Source organism: Bubalus kerabau, chromosome 11, assembly GCF_029407905.1.
Source record: "Bubalus kerabau isolate K-KA32 ecotype Philippines breed swamp buffalo chromosome 11, PCC_UOA_SB_1v2, whole genome shotgun sequence".
Lineage (NCBI taxonomy): Eukaryota > Metazoa > Chordata > Mammalia > Artiodactyla > Bovidae > Bubalus > Bubalus kerabau.
The window spans coordinates 51,855,402-51,881,231 of NC_073634.1; the positions used below are offsets into that span (position 1 = coordinate 51,855,402).

General features: G+C 49.6%; 1 protein-coding gene across 2 annotated transcripts in view; it reads right to left on the bottom strand.

The window, feature by feature from the left end:
• Positions 1–8,855: 8,855 nt before the first annotated feature.
• ATOH8 (atonal bHLH transcription factor 8) overlaps positions 8,856–25,830 on the bottom strand; it is a 44,469-nt gene continuing 27,494 nt past the window's right edge. Inside the window, exon 3 of one of the 2 annotated variants that reach the window (XM_055540336.1) lies at positions 8,856–12,344. In XM_055540336.1, coding sequence (XP_055396311.1) covers positions 12,339–12,344 — 6 coding nt within the window. In that variant the 3' untranslated portion in view covers positions 8,856–12,338. Of the gene's footprint in view, positions 12,345–14,846; positions 15,600–25,830 lie in introns of those variants that run through there. The other variant, XM_055540333.1, reaches the window with a different exon arrangement.

Below are 25,830 nucleotides of genomic sequence, written 5' to 3' on the forward strand. Positions count from 1 at the left end.
AAATTCATTAGAAAAGGTAAATCTCCCCCGCCTCCAACAACAACAAAAAAAACAAGAGCAAAGGTTATAAACAAGAAAATTCACAAGTAAATAATTAAGAAGCATGTTCTTCTCTAATCAGTTAGGAAATTGAAAATTAAAACAATGAGGTGATTTTCCCCTCCCCCAGCATACTGGCATGAAGTCAAGTGTAAGAGCATGCAGCACAGGCAGGGCAAAGGGCTTAAACTGCTATAGCCTCTTGGGAAAGTAATCTAGAGTTGTTTATGAAAATTAAAAATACTCTGTGTGTACATTTGTCAGAACAACCCTACTTCCAGGATCTTCTCTATAAAAGTTAAAAAAAAACAAAACACAGAACACGAAGACATACATACAAGGACAGCTAATGAAATACCCACTCATTTATTCAATGAACATTTGTTGATTAACTACTATGTGCCAAACACTAGGAATACAGTGACTAAAACAAAAAAACATCCCTGATTCCATGGAGTTTACCTTTCAGAGGGAGGAGATAATAAAAAACAAAGGAAACCAAACCCCGCCAGATACACTTAAAAGACGTAGCATGGAGAAAAACAGAACAGGGAAGAAAGACGGAGAAAATGCCAGGGGAAGTAGAGTGTGTGGGGGGTGGGGGAAGGGTTCTATTTCACTTTGAAATAGAACAATCAGGGAATTTTGATCAAAGAATTGAAGAAGGGGAGGAAACAAGTCACGGGGCTATTTAGGAGTGGAGCATTCCAGGTAAGGAAACAGCTGATGCCAAGGCCAAGGGGCAGACAGGGTCTGTTGTGTCAGAAAAGCAGAGTGAAGTCAGGGAGGTAATGGGGCAGGTGGGCCCGTTGGAGGTCACTGCAAGGACCTGGCTTCACTCTGAGTGGGATCTTGCCATCTCGGGGATGCAGACAAGAATTAGGAAGTCAACAACCTACAAAGGTCATGCAGTCTTGAGGGCGGGAGGGAGGGAGATAGTAGGAACTGAGGACCAGACCCCAGTGCATCCCAACCAGCAAAGGAGGCTAAGGAGGAGTAGCCAGAGAGGTAGGGGGCAACCCAGGGAGATTGGGCTGTGTTTCACAGGGGGACGGATGGGCTGTGTCCAGTGTGCTGGCTGACAGATCAAGTCTGATGAGAACTAAGGACCAACATCCTGAAGGAGATGGGCTGGCCCAACCCTGGCCGAGGACTTCTGTCACGGAGGGTGGGCACTCGTACAAGCCCCTCGGGCAGGGAAGTGGAAAGAACCACAAGAGCAAAGAGAACCCGGAGGACAGCAGCTGATGAGCCCGACAAGCCATTGCATGGGGCAGCTGGCTGTCTCTGGAGAACAATAGAGGGCCCTGTGTCCTTGAGCTCCAAGGAGGCCGCCTCTCACCCAGGGCTGGGCGGCTAGGAGGAAAGCGGATCCCTGCGTTAATTAAGTTCCATCAACAGCAAGTCAGTGCTTGCCAAGCTGCCGGGTGGGGCCTGATCTCAGTCCTGCCTCTGAGGAAGCTTCCAGGACTCTGGGACTGGTGTTGGCTCCTCGGAAAAGTGCTAAGGCCGGGAGGAGGAAATGAATCCCTGACGAGGGCCAGGCCAGAGGAAGGCCACAGCCCTGTGAGGAGCCGGGGTGGTGGGGGTGGGGGGGATGGGGGTTGATGGGGAGAGGCCAGCGGAGGTCTGTCCTGAGTGAGAAAAGCAGATGCTATGAAATGCCTCTTCCTGCTGTGGGTGATGCCTGGAGGGACAGGGCAGGCTAAAAATGGTGAATTTCAAACAGAAACGAAACAGATTTTCAGCTCACCCTGGGGCTGAGTGACATTTTCTGGAGAGAGAATTATCTAGCTGGAAGAGGCCTAAGTCATCATGTCCATGAACCACGTATTTTACAAATGGAGGAACTGAGGCTCAGAGAGTGGGAGGTGTTTGCCATGGGTCAAGCAGCCAGTGAGCAGCAGGGCTGAGAAGCAGCATCAGGACCCTTGGCACCTGTGTGTGCCGAGGGGGTGCCTGGGAAACGGCACTGCCTCCTGAATCCATGGACTGAGGAAACTAGGCTGGGGAGGGGAAAGCAGGAGACATCGGAAGCCAATGGGCTCTCACAGGAGAGAGAGGCCTGGCTCCTGGCAGAGTAGACTCCTCCTGATCATGGGGAGGGGCCTTGAGGTCTGAAAGGGTGGGTCTCAGTGGGCTCAGGACCTGGAGGAAGCGGCACACAGGCCCTGGGAGGAACGAAAGCCCGAACCTTGGCCTGTGGGTGTGACCACTTCACTTAAACCCTCTGAACCAAACTCAGAACCTCAGTTTACTCCCGGAGTTCCCTTCCCTGTGGGTTCCATCTGGCTCCCGCTCATTATTCATTTCCTGCTAAGAACTCTCACGATGTTAAGACTTCCTCCCTGGCCTGCATCTCTGTGGGGCTGTGCCAGACATCCTGGGCTGGAGTGGAATGGGCAGGGCCCTCGGGGCTCACCCGGTAGCTACTCACCAGGGCAAAGAGACCCCAAGAGCCCTCCCAACCCAGGCTGTACATTGAGGCCTCAGGGCCTAGGACTGTCCTGCAATGTGGTGACAGACAGGTCTATTCTCTGCCCTCCAGGAGCCCGCAGTCAAGCCAGCAAGATGGTTGGAAAGACAAGCCACAGAGCCACGAGGGGACAAGGAGGTGTCCCAACAGGCCCAAGGCAAGGCATGTGGAACTGGATAAAGGTGAAAGGACCTTTCGCTGAGGGGCAGGTCAAGAGTCAGGGGAGGTGACCTCTACTCAGATCAAAAGGACAGCCACTCATTTATTGGTAATTTCTCTAAAGATGCTCTGTTGGTGTTTGTTTTGATTAATGACTCTGGAAGCTATCGGCTCCTTCCAGTTATTCCCTGGTTCAAAAGAATCCCTCAGGAGGAGAAATAAAGCTTTTCTAGCAAGAAGGAGGCAAGACCTCAGGCTCCATGTGGTAGGAAGGCCCATGTGGGCTGTAATCTGAGCCTTGAATTCAGGCATGCAGGCAGTTTGGGGCCCAGGTTGGAAATGGGCTGCGAGCAACCTTGGAGGTCACAGAGCCACTGTCTACTTGTACTCAAGATGGGTCACTCAGGGGGCTGAGGGTCTGGCCAAGCTGGACCCCAGGCCTCTGGGTTCCCAGAGGGCCATGTTCTCCCTCAGTTATAGGGCACTTGGTTCTGGGCGGTTCCTCACTTGCTTTTCCCACATCCCTGTGCTTGGGAGAGGAGAGCGCAGGAGAAGGCCCACTGGAAAGGGGGGTTGAGCCCAGCAGGTCTGCCTGTGGGAGGTGCTGACGGGAGGGGCAATGGTTCGGAACAGTCCGTCCAAGCTCCCTGAGGAGCAGGACAGGGTGCACCTATGAGGCTGCCAAAAGGGGGCTGGGGCCTCTCAGGCAACTGCTCCCCTCAAGCTTGGCTCCCATCCAGCCCTGTCATCAAAGCCAAGGGAGGCCGCCCTGACAGATGTCACCAGCACGGAGCTGTCAGTCATCCCAGCAGGTCCCCACAGCACCCCCTCCACCGTCCTGTGAGGGCTGGAGAACAAGGCTCTCCAGTGTGTAACCCCCTGAGAGCTGACGGCTGAGCCCCCTCTCCTAAGTTCTCTCATGGCTGTAGCCTCTGCCTTCAGTTTGGAGACTCAGCTGGTCAGAGACCCTCTGGCAGTGCCTGGGGCAACCACATGCGTAAGCAAATCCTAGCTTATCCCAAAGCCAAACGTTCTAGTGGCCCTGATACCAGCAGTCCCCAAACTGTGTTCCATGGCCCTCGGCCTGCCGGTGGTGTCCAGTGAGATGCATGTGTGAGTGCTCAGTCGTGTCCAGTGCTTTGTGAACCCATGGACAGTAGCCCGCCAGGCTCCTCTGTCCATGGGATTTCCCAGGCAAGAATACTGGAGTGGGTTGCCATTTCCTTTTCCAGGGGATCTTCCCGATCCAGGGATCAAACCTGCATCTCCTGTGTCTCCTGCATTGCAGGCAGATTCTTTACCACTGAGCCACTGGGGGCAGAGCAGGGGGAAGCTCATTCTGTGAGAGGGGCATGAAATAAAGAATAAATGCAGTCTATCAGCAGATGAACAGAGAAACGAAATGTAGCATACATGTATAGTGGAACATTATACAGCCATAAATAGGAACATGCTCAACATGGATAGATCTGTTTTTTAATATTTATTTTTATTTATTTGACTGCACCAGGTCTTAGTTGTAGCATGTAGGATCTTTGATCTTCATTGTGGCATGCAGGATCTAATTCCTTAATCAGTGATCAAACTTGAGTCCCCTGCATTGGGAGCGCAGAGTCTCAGCCGTTGGACTACTAGGGAAGTCCCAATATGGACAGACTTTGAAAATTTATGTTTATTGAAATAAGCCCAACCAGAAAGGACAAATATTGTATTCCACTTAAATGAGGAATAGGCAAATTTATAGAGATAGAAAGTAGGATAGAGGTTGCCAGGGGTGGGGGTCAGAGGAGGTGGGAAGAGGGAAGTTATTATTTAATGGGTACAGAGTTTTTCTTAGAGATGATGAATAAATCTGCAATACAGTTAGTGATTACGGTTTCACAGCATCATATCTTATTTAGGGCACTTCAAATGATTTAAATGATAAATATTATGTTATACACATTTTATGGCAATAAAATTTATTTTTAATGTAGTGCTCAAACAAGTTTGGGACATTGAGTTCTCAAATTTAAATGCAGGGGCCAAAAAAGAAAAAAAAATAAATAGAAGGGCAATATAGGGGTTTGGGATTAAATTTTTAAATTAAAAACCTTTTAAATTTAAATTTTTATTTATTTTTAAATAAAAATGTAATTAAATTATTTTTTAAAGGGTTCTTATGGGATTATATGAAATCATGTATGTAAAACTTCTGAAAATTGTAATGTGCTATAGAATTTAAAGAATATTTCATTCAATAAAAATAAATTTAGGACTCCCTGGTGGCTCAGTGGTAAAGAATCCACCTGCCAACAGAGACACGTGTTTGATCATTGGTCCAGGAAGATCCCACATGCCACAGAGCAACTAAGCCAATGGGCCACAACTACTGAGCCGGGGAGCTACAGCTACCGAGCCCACATGCCGAAACTACTGAAGCCTGCATGCCCTAGAACCCATGCTCCCAACAGGAGAAGCCACCACAATGAGACGCCCAAGCGCAACTGAAGAGTAGCCCCTACTCATTGCAAAAGCCTGCACAGCACCAAAGACTCAGCAGAGCCAAAAAAAAAAAAAAAATTTTTTTTTTTTATGGGACCTTGCAGGACTGTTCAGAGCCTTTATGATGGGGAAATATTAGCTACAGTTCCCAGTGGAGAGGAGCATTGAACTCTTTGTTCTTAAAAATCCTAGTCCTGTTCATCTTGGGGCTGACCCCAAATTACAGCATTTGACTTCCTTGGCTGCCTCTCACACCTGGAAGAGGCACTAAAATTTTTGTTAAACCCCTTACCCTGATTTTTATTTAGAAAATAAAGGTCAGCATAGCTATCACACTGTGTACCAAACTTTCTTCTATTTTCTCCAAAAATGGTGATTTATTTCCTGGGACTTGGAAGGATTTTGAGTTCTTTACTTAAAATTAAAAAAAAAAAAAAAAAGGGTGTGAGTTGCATACATATGTGTGCGTGCAAGAGGAAAATTCTAGAAACTTCTGGTTGTGGAAATGAAATCCCAGAGGAGGAACGCATGTTGTCTGTGGACCAGATGTCTTTGAAGGTGGTTTGGGGTATAGCCTTGGCAGCCGGCTAAATTCAGGGCTCCACTTGCCTCTTGGGGCAGGGGCAGGCTCTGTCTTGTCCCCTCCTCCCCATGGTGTTGCCAGTCAGCTGCCTCTGGACAAGCCTCGGTTATAGGAGAGCCTAGGGAGGGGAATGTGGCTGGTCTAGGCCCTGCATCTCTTCTCCCAGAGGCAAGACCTGGATGCCTGCTCAGCTGAGTGTGGGTGAGAGGCCCGGCCAGCTGTCGTATTTGCTTATGACCTTTCCACTGGGCATCATATTTTATAGTCTCCTGTTTTCAGGCTGGGATTTGGTGGTGACCTGGGGTCGGGTAGGGAGATGTTAAATTGAAGAAAAAAGACTGGATTCAAGCCCCAGCTGTGGGACAACTTCAGTGAGTCACAGAGCAGAAATGTGGTGTCAGAGAGAGAAGCCAGAGGGGAAAATGTTTATAACTGCTGGAAACATGATGAACCTGTCAAAAATACATGCAGTCAGCTAAAGAAATTGGGGAGAAATAGGCAAGGTCTTGTTTGGTTTTCTGGAGTGTAAACATTTTTTAAAAAATCATCAGGAGAGAGAAATAATAATAATTCCTCTATACCCAACTGCCTTGTGTGAGTGATGTTTTGGGGGAGATCAAGGGAAAGTGCCTGTGTTCCTTAAACTGAAGCAGAGTAGAGAGAAGGGATCAGCCATAGGAAGTGATTGAGAGAGAGATAATTAGATTGGAGAGACAGAAACATGGGTTTCCCTAGTGGCTCAGTTGGTGAAGAATCTGCCTGCAATGCAAGAGACCTGGGTTCGATCCCTGGGAAGATCCCCTGGAGAAGGACATGGCTACCCACTCCAGTATTCTTGCCTGGAGAATTCCACAGACAGAGGAGCCTGGCAGGCTACAATCCATGGGGGTCACAAAGAGTCAGACACAACTGGGCAACTAACAAAGATAACTCTCAACTCTCAAGAGATAACCATGGGGATGTAAGCCCTTTGAGAATCCTCAGAGATCTGGAGCAATAATGGGCTTCTTAATATAGATGGAGCAAAGCAATGTTCTGATTTACATATGAACAGGAAAGATGAGCCTTAGGATGGGGGGACATGAACCCAGGCCATTGCTGTTGGGTTAAGCAGGGCCTCTCTGTCTGCCCAGGTTCTGGAGTTGAGAGAATTAGACTTCCTTCTGGGGAATCAGGGGTCTTGATGGATACAGAAGAAAGTTAGATTTAAAAAGAACTGTCTCTGGGACTTCCCCAGCTGTTCAGTGGTTAAAACTGCATTTCCACTTCAGGAAGCATGAGTTCAATCCATGGTTGGGGAACTAAGGTCCTGCATGCTGCAAGGTACAGCCAAAACAAACAAACAAAAAGGAACAGTTTCCAGAGCAGTAAACAGCAGCGTCCAGAAAGAATCGTGTTTTGGGGGCAGCCAGAAGAAAGGGCACTGAGGCATGGCTGAGAAAGAGGGGCTGTTAACACCTGGGGACGGGATTCAGCCACGTCCCCAGATGACCAAACTAGGTGTCACTGAGTCTAGGGAGACACTGGAGTCACTGGAGGAGGGGATGGGACCATCTCTGACAAGTCCTATGGGCCACTAAGGAGACTAGACTTTGCCTAGAGGTGATGAGACCAGGGGAGGAACTTTAGCAACACAGCTCCAGTTAGCAGTAGTGGAGTAAGGGTCAGCAAGGAACAGATCAGAGAGAGGAGGCCAGTCATGGAGTGGCCACATAGCCCCGTGGACATAAGCAAGGCGACCTCCTAACATGTCCTCCATCATGTCATCCCAATGGTACCCCAGGAGGCTGGCCTGAGGGGTTCCCACCCACAGTTTACTCCAGAATGGCCTTAAGACTGGGATGACCAAGAAAGCACATCTCTTCAATTGATTAATAGTGACTCTCTGGAGCACTGTCTTAAACTCGGACAGCTGCAGACCCCCCCACCAGACAAGTTGATTAGTGATATCGGAGGAGGGGTGTGGGGGTAGGGCTGCATTCATTCATTCATCCACACACCTTGATAAACGTTTATTCAGCACCTCCTGCAGGCCAGGCACACGTGCAATGAAGCTCTCCTCTTTGCAGGAGTGTGCAAAGGCTCAGCCACAGAAAGAGTAAAAAGCCTCAAGCCTGGGCTCCCCTCTGCTCTGGAGCTTCTCCCTTTGAGCCTGTTTAAAAGTGAAAGTGTTAGTCGCTCAGTCGAGTCCTGCTCTTTGCTACTGCATGGACTGTAGCCCACCAGGCTCCTCTGTCCATGGAATTTCCCAGGCAAGAATAGTGGAGTGTGTTGCCATATCCTTCTCCAGGGCCAACCTAGGGATTGAACTGGGGTCTCCTGTACTGCAGCAGATTCTTTACCATCTGAGCCACCAGGGAAGCTTCCTGAGCTTCTTTGAGTCCTTGGTAAAGGCCTGTGCCCTGTTCTCTTGGGTCTTAACAAATTAGCTGCTTGGTAGTTATTTGTGGAAGGAAGAAAATAAATGCGTGAATTACCATATTTTTCATATTTTATCCATTCATTCAACAAAGAAACCGATATATACATTGTACAAAGCCTTTTCAAGGATTTGGAGACGTGATTGACCTAATCTCTGCCCTCTAGGAATTCACAGTGCCATCTGGAGATTAGACACATGCCCAAATAGTTGCAAAACAAAGTCGTTATTTATTAAGCCAGGTTCCTTGGGGTCCCTGGCTTCAGGGAGGCAGACACAGCTTGTCTGGGGTCCAGGAGACCAGAGGAGACTGTGAGAAGGTAGGATCCTTGGGGCAAAGGGCGAAGCCAGCCGCTCCCTCCCCTCCCCACCTCGCTCAGGCGGGGCCCTCTCCAGCCTCCCTGTCCTCCTGGAGCCTGAAAACAGCAAGCATCCGTGCAGGTGGCAGAGAGTCAGAAGGCTACATGAATCTGCTGAAAGACACACTTGGAGATGTCAGAGTCTTGCTTTGAGAGGGCTAGGTTATTTGTCACTTGGGCTCCTTGGCAATAGCCACTTTGTAGCTCAGGAAGCCAAGTGGAAGGTGGGAGACAAGTGTAACCCCTACTCTAGCTCCCTAGTGGGCCCCCCGACTGACCCCCCCCACCCAGTACAGCCCTTGTGTTGTTGTGTGTTAGCCACTCAGTTGTGTCTGACTGAGTGGACACAAAGTCATTCTTTGTGACTCCATGGAGTGTATCCTGCCAGGCTCCTCTGTCCATGGGATTCTCTGGGCAAAAATACCAGAGTGGGTTGCCATTCCATTCTCCAGGGGATCTTCCTGACCCAGGAATCAAATCCAGGTCTCTCGCATTGGAGGCAGATTCTTGACTGTCTGAGGCACCAGGGAAGCCCCAGTATACCCCAGCTCAGCCCAATTAGCGGTACCCAACTCTCTGCCCTGTATCTTGGGCACAAAGGAGCCCTGTCTGCACCTTTGCTCCCTAGGCAGTCCCTGTTCATAGCTCTGCTACCCAGTTCCCTGCCCCTGGGACCTACTAGCTCTTGCATCTCACTGACTTGTGAGGAAGGGGAGATGAGTCGGTGGGTTAATCAGGAAAAGAAATGGGACATGATGAAGTGGAGGGGATTTGGGGATGTCCAGGACCACATGGTGGGCCATGGGGATGGGAGAAAGGATGGTGTGGGGAGATGGAATCCACAGGGGCCCTGGCCATGCTATGACCCAGAAAGTGGCCCAGGGACTTGTGGAATCCTTCCCCAGAATTTACACCTCTCTTCTAGGACAGTCTGAGGTCGGAACCAAGAAGGAACACGCAGCCTGCGTGCATGTTGTTTTTGAAGAGCCTGCTGATGCTCAGCCTTGAGCTTGGGGGGATCTTCAACTTCCAGAGCTCTTCTTTGTGGTTTTGCCCTTTGGAGAGCAAGAAGCACGCGTGCTGCAGGAACCAAGCATGAACCAGAGGTACACACATGGACATGGTGTGTACACACATGGCCTCCTACATGGGTACACGCCCTCCGTGACTGAGCCACCCCCGGTGTGTGGAGCCAGGACCCAGAGCAAACAACGGAGCATGGAGGGTATGTGTGTAAACGAATCTGCAGGGGCCCTGTGACCACACTCTCAGCTGAAACAGGACAAGTGCTCTCAAGGCTCCAGGAAGGCGGCTCTTTATCACTTTTATTTTGGTGAGGGTCTTTTTGCACGGTTATTTACACAAACTGTTGAGAAGGCTGCCAATGAAATGTGAATCCATGGGAAATGGATTTTTCTTCCCTGGGGATGTACACGGTGGATATCTGGGCATGCATGTGCGTTCAAGAAGGAGTGTGTGTGTGTGTGCGCGCGCGCATGCAAAAGAATCAAAGCTGCTGTATTGGGAAAGAAGCTAGAAAAGAAAAACATGGAACTTCTTGTCACTCATATGTGTGTATACATTCATACAGTCATCTGATGGTATCACAATTATTTGCTTGTATATTTGCACACACACACACACATGTCCACATTTTTAGCACAGCCTGTATTCCACATCCGTGATTTTAAATCACTTTTTTTGTCAGTGATCTAACCCCCCTTAATCCAGTAACTCTCAACCATACCTGCACATTGGAATCACTTGGGGAGCTTTTAAAAGTCCCAAGTGCCCAGACCAATATAGCAGAATTTCTGAAGATGGAACTTTGGCATTAACACTTTATGTCAATATTTAATAACCTCCTTAGGTAATTCTAACCTCTTTTGAGGGCTGAAGACTTCTCTGTATAGAAAGTTCTTCTTCCATTCCTCTGCTCAGAAAACGATTCATCCTTCAAGACCTCTGCCCCTCCTACAGCCCTCCACCCTGACATTCCTTTCAGAGTTCTTTTCTTATTACCCCTCCCCCATCCCCATGAGGGCTTCCCTGGTGACTCAGTTTGTAAAGAATCCAATCCACCTGCAATGCAGGAGACCACCTGCAGCACAGGAGACCAGGGTTTGATCCCTAGGTTGGGAAGTTCCCCGGGAGAAGGAAATGGCAACCCATTCTAGTATTCTTGCCTGGAGAGAGGAGCAAGAGAGAGAGGAGCAATTCCATGGAGAGAGGAGCCTGGTGAGCTAGAGCCCACGGGGACACAAGAATTGGAAACGTCTGAGCAACTAAACCACAACCCAACCACCCCTGCTGGGCTATTCTGTCCCATTCAAGGCCCACTGCAGCGCACAGATGGGACAAAGCCACGCCAAGACCTTGGGCCGGAACTGGCTTATAGGGCTGGAAAGGTGTTAACAGCACAGGCTTTGGAGTGAGGCCACCGTGTGAGACCTGGCTTTGTCACTGACCTGCCCTTCTCCTTCTGTATTCAGGTTCCTCGTCTGTACAACAGGATAAAAAATTCAGTCCCCACCTTATAAACTCACAGTATGGAGTAAATGCAGTACAAGCAGAGAAAGCTCCTCACGTGTTCCTGACCTGGCCTCCTGGTCACTAGTCTAGGCCAAGGCCATGGCGAAGGCCCCACCCCACCCCGTCACACATACACACCCACACACACATTCATTCACACACTGTTCATTTCTGAAGGACTCTCAACCTCTTTCCTCCCCCTGACTGACTGGCCAAAGTCCTGGTCACCCACAGAGTCCATCAACACAAGCAAGTGTTTTCTTTACACATTGGGGCTTTTACTTCAATTTGAAGCAGATGGTTGAGCACAGATGTGAACAGCTTTGGCCATGTGAGCACAAGGAAAGAACAGGCCTTGGCTTTGAACATGCCTTCCTCCCCACATTACTGGCCCATTCCCCTGGTCCCTTCCTCTCCTCTGCCCCCCTGCACAACCGTCACAGACCATTGGCCTCCAGGCAGGGCACCCTCTTGTGTGTCCTGTCAGGAGGGCGGGCCCCTGGCAAGGAGTGGCTGGCCAGGCCAGCTGGGGGCAGGTCACCTCGAGGCAAGTCCCGGGGGTGGGGTATGGGTGCTGCTCCCCCTACATACTCAATTCTCATGATGCTGAGGGCCCAAGAAGGAGCCTGGGCCCAGGGAACATGGAAAATCAAGGTCAGAGGCCTGGGCAGCCAGTGGGAGGGAGAGAGGGGCTGGGATCTTAGATCCCACTCCCCACAGGCACCCCCAGCCTCCCTCTCACAGCCCCTAGAAGATGTATCTTGGGTCCAGCCAGCTCAGGGCCAAGTGGAGAAAGACAGTTCCGGATCATGTCTGAAGTTACCAAACATCCATCTCTTCCATGAGTTCCTAGTGGAAATGTTGACTTGTCTTTGGCCTGAGATGGGACCCGGGCAACACGAGGAGCAAAGGTCACAGAGCCACAGTGTGGCTTTTCACCATGGGGTCCTCTCACCCCCAGTTTGTTCAGTGTCCCTGTTGAATCTTTGGCAATGAATTTCTGCAGCCAGGACGGTGGGCCTCAGGCCCGGGCAAGGCGAAGACTTTGCTCTCCCCACCCCACCGGGCAGAGAGCAAAGTGCAAAGTCACCGTAGAGTGGCTGGGGGTGGGGGTCTGGGTGAGGGTGAGTAGGAGGCAGGCTAACTCTTGTCCTGAGAGGAGGTGGTCTGAGCATCCGGTGGCATCTTAGAGAGGAAGACGAGGCTGGACTTGGCAAGCTCACCTTCTCCTCAAGCTGACTTGGAAAGAGGGCCCACAGCAGCATCCTCAGGCGAGCCCATGGCTGGTCACTCCTGAAAGAATCAGCCAATGGGAGGAAAGGGATAAATTAGGAGGATAGGATTAACATATACGCACCATATATAAAACAGATAATCAACAAGGACCTACTGTATAGCACAGGGAACTCTACTCAGTACTCTGTAATAACCTATATGGAAAACGAATCTGAAAAAGAATAGGTATATGTATATGTATAATTAATCACTTTGCTGCACACCTGAAACTAACACAGGAGGCAGTCTCTTGCACTGCAGACAGATTCTTCACCAGCTGAGCCACCAGGGAAGCCCCCAAATCAAACACACTCCAATACAAAAAAAAAAGCTAAGAAACAAACAAAAAATAAAATAGCTAAGCTAAAAGGATATATTGTATGGTGCAGGAAATATAGCCAATATTTTATAATAACTTTAAATGGAATATAATCTATAAAATTTTTGATTCACTATATTATACAACTGAAAATAATATAGTATTTTAAATAACTATACTTCAACAAACAAAAAGAAACAACCAACGGGGATGTCCTGGTGGTCCAGTGGCTGAGACTCCTTGCTCCCAATGCAAGGGGCCCAGGTTCCATCCCTGATCAGGGAACTGGATACCACATGCCACAACTAAAGGTCCCACGTGCTGCAACCGAGACCTGGCACAGCCAAATAAACAAATTTTTAAAAAAAGAAAAGAAACAACCAATGGTCAGAAGCACCCCCCACACACACACTGGTCCTAACTCCAGAAGGCCAGCCCGCACCAGGTGCCGGCACCCGTGGCACCTGCTCTTACCCTCACGGCTGCCCTAGGAAGGATCCATATGGCTCAGGCAGGGACTGCATCTTGAAGCGTTCAGTAAGGGATGGAGCCACCATTTGGACCCAGGACTGGCTGCCACCAGAGCCCACGGTATCCCCTTACTTCCCACCCCACCCCCACTGCATTTTAGAACCACTGCTGATTGAGTTGGGCTTCCCAGGTGGCGCTAGTGGTAAAGAACCCGCCTGCCAATGCAGGAGACACAGGAGACATAGGTTTGATCCCTGGGTCGGGAAGATCCCCTGGAGGAGGGCATGGCAACCCACTCCAGTATTCTTGCCTAGAGAATGCCATGGACAGAGGAGCTTGGTGGGCTACAGTCCATGGGGTCACAGAGTGTAAGGCAAGATTGAATCGACTCAGCACACATGCTGATTTAGTTGGTTTGGGAGATGGGAGGGGGTGTAGCAGGTAGAAGCAGCTCAGGGACCCCTGGTCCTGATACCCAGGTGTGACCTACAATCCCTAGGTCACACCTCCAATCCCTAGGTCACACCTCCAAGGAATGTTAGAGTCAGCCCTGCCCCTGCCCACAGGAACGGCATCCTCACTTCCTTCTCCCCACATCCTTCAGACAAGATACTACACCAGCAGCCAAGAGGCCGACTCTAGGTGCAGCCCATCCCCCCGCTAGCTAGGCCTCAGTGTTCTTATCTATAAAATAATAGTGTCTTCATCTAGTGGAAATAAGTGAATTCTGACCTTGAAATTCTAATGTAGAAAACAGATAAGCATGGTTCTGGTCTATTTGAATCAGGAGAGGAAGCGGGACACAGAGAGAAAGGGACCCAGAGTCTACAGTATTGCTTCCAACGTGGAGCCTGGTGAAGACTCTGAGAACTCGGGTGCTTTGGGGCAAATTGGAAAACCCTTAGCTTAGACCATCTTTCAGTCCCTTGCAGTCCTGACCTTCAGAAACTTCTGTCTGGCCACTGAACTTGCTGTTGCTCATGAGAAAACTGACCAAAGGGTAGGATTTGCTATAGGAAGGGATAGGAGATGGGGAGAGGTCATAGGGGCTGCCAGGGCTTTAGCTTTGGAGGGAGATCAGAGCTGGTGGGGAGGCTCTTCGGGGGCTCCAAGTCCACCTAAGAACACTCAGGAGAACAACCATCCCTTAACTGGGCACGCAAACCCCTAGCAAAGCAGTGCCAAATACCTCTCTCTTGCTTCTTGCAACAACCCTGAACAAACAGCTAAGCACTTATTTTTGGAACAGAACAGCTGTCAGGCACCTCCGACGTGCCAGGGAACCTTCTCACATCCCCCATCTCAGAGGTAAGTGCTACCTATGAGTTGGCAGCACCAGCATTTGAACCCTGATCAGTGCTGTTTATCCTAACACACGAAGGCAACTCCTGATGAAAGGGAGGCTTGGGGAGCCGGGCTGGAGCCAAACCACGAGGCTGGAGGGGCTGCTAACCACAGGCCCCGGTGAGCCTCAGGCCTGGGCGGCCAATGGGCAGGCGGCCAAGGTAGAGGCTGGGGCAAGGCTGGAAGCGGGGTCCAAGGAGGGCGAGGGAGCCCTGCCAGGAGGAGGGAGTGTCCTCCGGCTAATAGAGGCTAAGACAGGGGTAAAAGGAAAAGTGAGAGGAGGGAGCATCTTGATGTGGTGAGTTCGGGCTCACATTCTCCGAGCCCATGGTGCGTGCTGGCCCCAGCAGGAATCTGCTTTTTGTTACTGAGTCTGAAGAGGAGGATTAAGAAGCGGAAAGGAAACCCGTGGGGATGGCACTGGGTCTGTGGTCCACGTGGTGATTTACAGCCGCGTCATCCCGGCGCTGGCTGCCTGGGCGGGCCGGCCGAGGACTGGCCCTGAGTTCCTCTCTCGCTCAGTCCGCCTGCGGTCAGAGAAGGCGCGCGAGGCTGGGGCAGCTGGAGCCGGCCCACTGGCTGCTCTGTTAAGGCGCGGCCGCCCAGCCAGGCTCTGCCCCAAGCCATTGGTAGGGCTCTCAGGCTCCACGGAAGCCATGGCTACCACCAGCCCAAGGCCTGACCTTCAGTTCTCAACCCCACCCTTTCCCTCACATCTATACTGGACCTGCCTTCCACCACCCACCTTGGACCAGGAATCCCACACATAACATCATCCATCCAAGGAAGCCTTATGTCAACTGGGGTGTGGCAGGAGGAACAACGGGAAGTCTTAGGTGCCAGGACCTTTTCTGCAATTAACCAGCTGTGTGACCTTGGGAAGCTGACGCTCCCTGTCTATGATTTAATTCCTTCACCTGTATGGCAAGTACAAGTCCATGCACGTGGATAAGCACTCCCCAAAGGGTTGTTCTGCAGAGAATGAGCCAGGTGAGGCATATCCCATGAGTCTTGGAAACATCACAGACCTTGGCCCCATCTTGGAAGTCACTGTATGGGCTTCCCTGGTGTCTCAGCTGATGAAGAGTCTGCCTGCAATGCAGGAGACCCAGGTTCGATCCCTGGGTCAGGAAGATCCCCTGGAGAAAGTCACAGTATATATGGACATATTAAAAGCTCTGAAAAATCCTGCAGTCAAGAAATGTGTATGGTTTTATTTACCCAGAATTTTCTTTTGATTGTGTGATTGTGACTGCATTGCGAGGAGAAGAAACTCATTCCAATCTTTCTTTCCATTATTCAAGGCTACCCAAGGGGCTTCCCTGTGGTTCAGTGGTAAAGAATCTGCCCACCAATGCAGGAGACATGAGTTTGATCCTTGGGTTGGGAAGATCCCCTGGAGGAGGAAATGGCAACCCACTCCAGTATTCTTGCCTGGGAAATCCCATGGAAGAATCCCATGGAGAAGTCTGATGGGCTAAAGTCCATTGGGTCCCAAAGAGTCTGACATGACTTAGCAGCTAAACAACAATGAAAGGGCATTACGGGGAGGCTGGAGGAAAGTCTCAGGAAAGCTTGCAAACCTCAAGGGGCTATCTATGCCCCTTCCCTCCAGGTGCCCTGCCAACCATATCACTCGGCCACATCCAGGCCCTGCTTCTTTACTGCCTGTCTCACCATCGACCCAGTCTCTCAACATCCCCACCTCAAATGCCCAGTGAAGGGAGGCAATTGGTCCAGCCTCAGTCAGATTTCTTACCATGGACCCATCAGCTGTGACTGAAAGATAGAAGACAAATCTACCTATGCATCCCTTCAGAAGAGGCAAGGTGTGTGTATAGGTGTGTGTACACATGTACACATGCAAGCATAACTGCAAATACAGAGGAGAGGGTTGGGCTTACTCTCCACTGTGACAACCACACCACAGACTCCTTCTTACGTAACCCCTGGCCACATCCTGCTCCAGGTGAGAAATACAGCTTGCATCCCAACCAGCTCTGGACTTTTTGTGAGTGGTTGTTTCCACTGCAGCCAAGGCTCTGGGTGTGGCTGGGTAAGGGTTTCGTGGTCCTGAGGAGCCCCCTACATGGTCCCTCAACGAGGAGGATGCCCTTTAAATACAGGTTCTGCCTCTCACTAACGTTGTTCAGTTGCTCAGTCATGTGTGACTCTTTGCAACTCCGGTCTGCAGCACGCCAGGCCTCCCTGTCCTTCACTGTCTCCTGGAGTTTGTTCAAACTCATGTCCATTGAGTCGATGATGCCATCCAACTATCTCATCCTCTGTCGCTCCTTCTCTTGCCCTCAATCTGGCCCAGCATCGAGGTCTTTTCCAATGAGTTGGCTCTTCACATCAGGTGGCCAAAGTATTGGAGCTTCAGCATCAGTCCTTTCAATGAATATTCAGGGTTTATGTCCTTTAGGAGTGACTGGTTTGACCTCCTGGCTGTCCAAGGGACTCTCAAGAGTCTTCTCCAACACTACAGTTCAAAAGCATCAAAAAGTCTTGCTATCGTAAACTTTAAAAATGACTAGACAAGATCCCTCCCAGGTCCCTTGCAGCAGGTCTGATGTGTGCAGTCCGATTGAGGTGATTTGGTCAGTGTGACAAAGTGGCTGTGTTTATCACATTCAGGAATCATCTTTTTTTTTTTGGCCACACCTCACAGCTTGTAGGATCTTAGTTCCCCAAGCAAGGATAGAACCCGCAACCTCAGAGGTGAAAGTGCAGAGTCCTAACCACTGGACTGCCAGGGAAGTTGCAGAAATCATCTTTTGATTGTTCACTCATTTGTGGTCGGAACATCAGCTCCATAGGGCCAGGGATGTGGTCTGTTTTGTTGGCTGTTGTAGCCTCAGGGCCTAAAACAGTCTGGACACACAGTAGTATCTCAATAAACATTTGCTATTTGTTGACCACGTAAATAAATATTTCCACTCACTGCCTTTTTATTTAATGTAGCGATTATGTGCCACAGATAGGTTTCCTATTTCAAATGTGTCACTGGACATTTTGGCTAACTGTGCCTGCAACTGTTGTGAATTCAGGAACTGTATTGCATCTTTCTGCTTTTGTTCACTTCCAATTTTTAAATTTCTAATTATACTCCTCTGCTTACTAAGTTTGTCTTTGGCTTTAAGTGGATTGGTTTCCTCAGAGTAATTTTATCACTGTAGGGCATTTTAAAAAATTATTATTTCTGCCTGTAAGTTGTTTTACCTTTCAAGTTCATTTTCAGTCACTTTACTTACTTAACCATGTTTCACTGTTTTCAAATTATACATTTTTTCTATAGATAAGCAATTTGGATACAGCCTTTTATAAGCAGAAAAAGGCATCAAATGGTAATGAAATCCTGAATTTTTTTTTTTATGGTTTGTCCTTAAAGGAGCAGTCAGATTGCAAGTGTTATTTTAACACTAAAATATGAAAGACAGGGACTTCCCTGACAGTCCATGCGTCTAACGCAGAGGGAGTGGGTTCAATCCCTGGTTGGGGGACTAAGATCCCACAGGCTGCATGGTGCAGACAAAACATGAAAAAAAAAAAAAAAGAAGAATGAGGCTTCCCTGGTGACTCAGTGGTAAAGAATCCATCTCCCAATGTCCCAATGTAGGAGACATGTGTTCTATCCCTGTTCTGGGAAGATCGCACATGCTGTGGAGCAAACTAAGCCCATAAAGCACAACTATCAAGCCTGTGCTCTAGAGCCGTGCTCTGCAAGAGCAGAAGGCACTGCAGTGAGAAGCCTGGGCACGGCAACTAGAGAGTAGCCCCCACTCGCCACAACTAGAAAAAGCCCAAACACAGCCACAAAGACCCAGGGCAAGCAAAAACTTTTCAAATTTATTAATTAATTTTTTAAAAATACTGAAAAAAATAAAGACAAACGGGGGGCATCAGAGATGTATTTTGCAAGACCCACACTATCAGGCATTATTTTACTTTCATCTTTTTTTGGGGGGAGTGGGGGGTGCCAGGGAAAGCTGAGCTACACAGCTTGTGGGATCTTAGTTCTCTGACCAGGGATTGAACCCAGCCCTTGGCAGTGAAAGTGCCAAGTCCTAACCACTGGACTGCCAGGAAATTCCCTATCTTTCACTTTTATGTAAACCAATATGTAGGCTAAAAGGGGATTTTGTGTTTGGTTCTAAATGCTGAATGCTAGGTTTCATCTTGGCCTTAAAGTCAGTGGGGCTCTGGGGCCCTGGGGCCCTGGGCAGGCTGGTTGATCTCTCAAAGTCTCAGTTTACCCATCTTTAAAATGAGCACAGTAATAGTACCCACCTTTAGGTCAGTTGCAAAGAATCAATGGGACAAGGGAGCCACATGTGCCCAACAGGGTCTGGCCCACAGTTGAAGTACCAGTTCCCATTCCTGCAAAGAGCTGGGTCCTTGGGGTGACTCACTGGTGTTTGAAAACATAAAATGGTATCATAGGCTGAAAAGTCTCAAAACAAGTAACCAGAAATAGTCACAAGGAACCAACTGCCATCTTGGCCAGAAACGTCCAGAACAGGAAGCAATAAATCTGTGCGTGCATGCTCAGACGCTTCAGTCAAGTCCAACTCTGCAACCCTATGGACTATAGCCTGCCAGGCTCCTCTGTCCATGGGATTCTCCAGGCAAGAATTCTGGAGTGGGTTGCCATTCTGTTCTCCACGGTATCTTCCTGACTCAGGGATCAAACCCATGTCTCTTATGTCTCCTGCATTGGTAGGCAGGTTCTTTACTTACTAGCACCACCCGGGAATCCCAAGATGGTGTGTGCACTAAGTTGCTTCAATAAGCACAATTTTTAAATTACCGAGATCACATTCATAATGAATAAACAAGTGAAATGTGGTATATTCATACAAAAGAATATTACTCAGCCATAAAAAGGCAGGAAGTACTGACACGTGACAGAACATGGGTAAACCTTGAAAACAGTACGCTAGGTGAAAGGATCCAGACACAGATGTTCAAGTATTATATGATTCCATGCACACGAAATGTCCATAACAGGGAAATCTATAGATCTGTGGTTGCTCAGAACTGGGAAGGAGACAGGGACTGCCAAAGCATATGGGGTCTCTTCTGGAGCTGATAAGAATGGTCTAAATTGGGGGTTTCCATGGTGGTCCAGTGGTTAAGACTCCACACTGCCAACGCAGGGGGCCCTGGGAGTTCTACTCCTGGTCAGGGAACTAGATCCCACATGCCACAACTAAAGATGCTGAAAGTGAAAGTGAAGTCGCTCAGTTGTGTCCGACTCTTTGCAACCTTGTGAACTGTAACCCACCAGGCTCCTCCGTCCATGGGAAAAGATGCTGAGGCCGCACTAAAAAGAAAAAAGATCCCACATGCTGCAAAGCACATGGCAATAAATATCCAGCGGGCTGCAACGAAGAGCCAGTGCAACCAAATATTAAAAGAAAAAAGGGGGAAAGAAAGAAAATGCTCTAAATCGGTTGTGTTGATGGCCACATTTTAGTGAAAATCCTAGAATCTATTGGATTGTAAGCTTTAAATGGGTAAAGTATACTCTCAATAAAACCATTAAAACTTCCATACATGCGTAGATAGTACAGGTTAATTGTAGAAAACGTAAAAAACACAGACAACTAAACAGAAGAAACCATTGAAGTCACCTCCCCCTCCCCACCCAGAGAAACCATGCTGGCTATAGGTGATTGCTCTTTCACACGCTTTTCCTTTTCTTTTCTTTTTCTAGTTTTTTTTTTTGTTTCTTACTATTTCCATTTAAATTTTATTTCTTTCTTTTATTTTTGTCTACCCTGGATCTTCATTGCTGCATGGGCTACTCTCTGGTTGTGCTGCATGGGCTTCTCTCTGGTTGTGCTGCATGGGCTTCCCTTTACGGTCGCTTCTCTTGTTGTGGGGCACGAGCTTTAGGGTTGTGACACCCAGGCTTAGCCACCCTGAGGCAGGTGGAATCTTCCCAGACCAGGGATAGAACCTACATCCCCTGCATCGCAAGGTGGATTCTGAACCACGGGACAACCAGGGAAGTCTTAAGGTGGCTCAGTGGTAAAGAATCCGCCTGCCAAGCAGGAGACACAAGTTTGATTCATGGATCGGGAAATCCCCTGGAGGAGGAAATGGCAACCCACTCCAGTATTCCCGCCTGGGAAATCCTATGGACAGAGGCGCCTGGCAGGCTACAGTCCGTGGGGTCGCAAAGAGTTGGTCACGACTTAGTGACTAAACCACCACCACCACAGTTGATTTACAATGTTGTATTAATTTCAGGTATACAGCAAAGTGATTCATGCATATATATATATATATTCTTTTTCAGATTCTTTTCCATTGTAGATTATTACAAGATATTGAATATAGTTGTCTGTGCTATATGTCCTTACTATTTATTGCATACAGCAGTGTGTATATGTTAATTCCAAACTCCCAATTTATCCCTTTCCATTGTTTTCCCTGTTAGTAGCCATAAGCTTGCTTTCTATGACTGTGAGTCTGTTTCTGTTTTGTAAATAACTTTGCTTGTATCACTTTTGGATTCCACCTATAAGTGATATTATATGATATTTGTCTTTCCCTAACTTACTTCACTCAGTATGATACTCTCTAGATCCATACATCCACACACTTTTCCTGTGCTTAGGCAGGCCTGTATCAGATTTCTTGGGAGTGAAACCAGCTTGCACAAGCTGTACCGCAAGCGGGTGTTTGTGTTTTCTCGAACATTCCAGCCCATTCATCTTTGCATTTGGCAGACCTGCTTACACATCTCCAAGGGGCCTGGCTCTGCTGAGGTTATTCTGGGCACATGCAAAGGCCTGGGCTTCTGGCCTCCAAATTTCCCAGGGAACTGGAAGCAGGTATGGCTCAGCCCACCCCTAGCGCCTCCTGCCTCGCCTGGCCTGGGCGCCATGGGTGACAGGCAGGAAATTTATGAGCAGTTGGAGCTGGCTGCTGTTTGCTGAGGGCGGGAACATGGTGTGAATCAAGGATCACACTGTGTCCTGGCTAGGAGGACTCTCAAGGTCTTAGAGCTGCAAAGTGATGGCCAGAGCCCCTTGTGAGCCGGAGGACTCCACCTAGGGACTGTGAACTGGGGGAGGAAATCCACTTACTCAACAAAGATTTATTGAGTTCCTTCTGAGTGTCAGCTCTGTGACAGGCACTGGAGTTAGAGGCCCTGCCCTGGGGCAGCTTATAATCTAAGCCCAGGGCAAAGCTGAAACCACCTGTGGTTTAGCCGCTAGGTCATGTTCGACTCTTGGAGACCCCGTGAACTGTAGCCTGCCAGGCTTCTCTGTCTGTGGGATTTTCCAGGCAAGAATACTGGAGTGGGTTGCCATGTCCTTCTCCAGGGGAATCTTCCCCACCCAGGGATCAAACCTAGGTCTCTGGCATTACAGGTGGATTCTTTACCAACTGAGCTATCAAGGAAGCCCACTGAAAGCACTGTTGCTGGTAAATGCTGTCTAGGCACCTTTCCCCTGTCCCACCAAGCTGCTCACCAGAGGAGTGAATTCAATTGTCTGGGGCCCTGGGCTGTAGGATGCTGTGACTGCCTGTGATACAAGGAGGCCAGGTCAGGAGCATGGCTCGGTCCAGCAGTCCAAACTCCTTGCTGCTGGGACTTTTCCTGGTGGTCCAGTGGCTAAGACACAGTGCTCCTATGCAGAGGCCCTGAGTTCAATCCCTGGTCAGGGAATTGGATTCCATACGTCGCAACTGAAAGTTCACATGTCACAACTAAAGGTCCTGCATGCTGCGATGAAGACAAAAGATCCTGGTGCCTCCACTAAGACCCAGCACAGCCAAATAAATAGATACATATTTAAATAAATAAATAAGCCTCTTCGGATTGAGGCTAATGGATGTGTTCAGACCTCAGGGTCAGTCAAGCACATACGGAAGAACTTTCCTAGTGGTAAGAAACAACAAGGGTTACTGTGCTAAGTACAGGGATCCCTCCTGGGCTAAGATGCTAGAGGTGTAACTGGGACGCAGGTACCAGGACCAGCTCTGAGACATCCCCATGCAGTCCCCTGTGTCCCCTGTTCTGGTTACAGCCTAGCTTCCAGTTATTCCTGCCCACAGAAACAGAGACTCCAGGAGGGTGGGGTTCTGCTGGTCGCTGTGTCCCCAGTTCAGACAATGAGGGCTCCAGATCCACCTCACTGCAGGCTGGGGACATGTGTTTCCCTTTGAAGCCTCCAAGAGCTTCATGCCGACTTCTTCTCTCTCCTCTGTGTCAAGCTATGGTTGGCGCAACTGCCATCGCCTGCCCACTCACCCCACACAGTGCCACCATGAGCTCCTGAAACAGGGGGCCAGGTCATCCTCGGCTCCCTGTCCCCTCAGAGCTGGGGACAGAAGTCAGCGAATCCATTGACAGAGGCCTCGTCTGGAGCCCACCACACTCCTTTGCTGTTGTACGGCCCTTGGGAGGTGGCTGTTGTTGTTCCCATTTTGCAGATAGGAAAATGGAGGCCCTAGGTCACACACTAGGATGCAGCAGAGCAAAGCAGAGCCTGGCACTCCCAGAGTCAGGGCAGTGCTAGGAGGGAGCCCATGGTCCTGCAGGGAACCGGCAGGGAGACCAGGCCCCACCATGCCAATCCCTTCTTGGGCTGCAGACTACTCTCTCTGGTGGCCAGGCTCTGCCTCTGTCTCCATACTCAGCCTGTGTGTCTCTGTGCCAACTCTCTCTTGACCGCCCCTCTGTCTCTCTCTCCAAGTCCCTCAGCCTGTCTGTCTTTCTTGGCCCCCATCCCACCCCACCCCACAGTACAGGGCGAGGGTCAAGCTGGCCTGGGTGAGGCCTGAGCCCCAGCTGCTGCAGCCTCCCATCTGCTTCCCATCCTGGGAGAGTGTCCAGCCAACTCCACTTGGCTGTACACTGCTCTTCCAGACCCCAGAAGCACAAGGAGCCCCTGACCTTGCCCCACAGACAGGCTGGAGGGGAGCAGACAGCTGGGCAAACAGGTGGCCCGCCAGGTGAGGAAGGTCCTGCTCCCTGGAAGCTTCCCATGGGCCCTGACTCATGACTCCCACACGATCCGCCACCAACACTACACTCACACACACACACATCCCCAACCACAGTGTCAGGGATCCCCAGGGCTTAAGATCGCTCCCCACCACCCTTCTGCACATCTCCGGTCTCCCCTCCCCAATCCTTATAGCAAATTGACAGCAGGAGTGATAGGGCACCAGCCAGACAAGCCAATCCATGCCAAAGTGCCAGCCTGCAAGCCTTTGCAAAGCCCACAGCATGTCTTCAGGAGACCCTCGGTAAGAGTCTAGCTGTTTCAGGATGCGTGGAGGCAATAATGGGGTGGCTGGGAGAAGCCGTGAGGCCCTGGACAACCCAAATAACCAAATGATTTCTGTAAAAACAGTGTCCAAACCCCTCCTCTGGCCCTTCCCATTGTCCCTAAGCCCCTTATATCTAGACTCTGAAGCTACCATGGGATCCAGGGAGGGTTGGGGTATCTCTGATCAGGGCCCTTTACTCACCACCACCTTGACTATCAGTGACACCACAGAGGTTTCAGGAAGAAAAATGAATGTTTCACCCACACATGTACACACACACACTTAAATGCACACAGAGACACTCCCGAACGCACACCACCCCATTGAGAGGCAAGGCAGCACGGTGGTTAAATGTTCCGACTATGGCATCAGACGGACCCTGTGTGAAGCCTTACTTCCCCATTCTACCAGCTGTGTGAATCTGAGCAGTTACTTAACCTCTCTGTGCCTCTGTTTCTCCACCTGTAAAAGGGTAATAATAGTAGTCTACAGTCTGAGGTTGAAGAGAGGATTAAAGAACACAATGGCTGGACTTCCTTGGTGATTCAGCAGTTAAGAATCTGCCTCCCAGTGCCTGGGACACAGGTTCAATCCCTGGTCCAGGAAGATCCCACGTGCCTTAGGGCAACTAAGCCCATGCGGCACAATTACTGAAGCCCATGTGCCTAGAGCCTGTGCTCCAAAACAAGAGAAGCCACTGCAGTGAGAAGCCCGTGGACCACGGCAAAGAGTAGCCCCACTTGCTGCAGCTAGAGAAAGCCGGTGTGCAGCAATGAAGACTCACCCAGCACAGCCAAAAATTAATTACTTTTAAAAAAGAACACAATGGCTGGGAAGCCAAGCCCTTAGCGCTAGGCAGCCACGTGTCGGTGCACACATGTGTGTATGCATGTGTCTCCCCCATTTGCATGTCAGTTGACCACGACAGGAACTGTGTCTCCCCATCAGGTGACCAGGGCTCCACTGGGGGCACCAAGGAGATGCCCATGGGATATTGTGGAGGACTGCTGGAAACAGCTCACTTGTTTGGACTTCCACGCTTCTATTCATTTGGGGAAAACTTATTGAGTGTTCAGACCATGCCAGGCTCCAATCAGAGCACGTGAGTGTCCCGCAGTGAGCAAAACAGACAAGGACCACCCCCTTCACCCGCCCAAGAGAAGCAGCCTGCGAGCTGAAGTGAGTTTCCCTACAGAAAGGAAGCGCGTGTTTTCTGTGCCCGAACGGCTTGGACAGGTCCCAGTTCTTGATAATTGATGCACTTCCCTGCATTCTCCGTCAGATGCTACTGGATGTACTTTGGCTTCCTCTTGACAACTCAAGGTCAAGCCCGGGGAACATCAGCCTACAGAAGACCCTCCAGGTCCCGGAGGCTTCTGGGCTCTCTACCCTGACACCGAATGGCTCCATGCCTCCTGGCTCTTCTGAGCCTCTGGTGTTGCTCTTTTTGTTCTTCTGTTTCTTCCCACGCCATCAGGCCACTGGCTGTGGTTCTGGGGTCTCTCCCTGCACCTGCTCCAGGAGCTGCCCTCCCAGCCATTTCTGCCCAGCTGCTCTGACCTGGGACGCCAGGGAGTCATGCTCATAAGAGCTGTGCGCAGACTCGGCACAGTGGGCTCAGAAGCAGGGCTCCCCTGTGAACTTTCCTGTCTGGCCTCTGTGTCACTTACCCCGAGTTCCAAAGGGTGGGGCCTTTGTCAGTTTTGTTCCCCAAAGTGACCCAGTACCTAGGACAATTCCTAGCACATAGTAGGAATTCATTTGTTCTTGAAGGAGAAGGCGGGATGATTTGAAAGAATAGCATTGAAACATATAAGTACTATATGCAAAACAGATGACCAGTGTGAGTTCGATGTATGAAGCAGGGCACCCAAAGCCAGTGCTCTGGGATAGCCTAGAGGGATGGGGTGGGGAGGGAGGTGGGAGGGGTGTTCAGGATGGGGGGGACACATGCATATCTGTAGTCAATTCAAGTTGATGTATGGCAAAAACCATCACAATATTGTAAAGTAATTATCTTCCAATTAAAATAAATAAATACATTTTTAAAAACTATTTCTTTTTAAATGAATG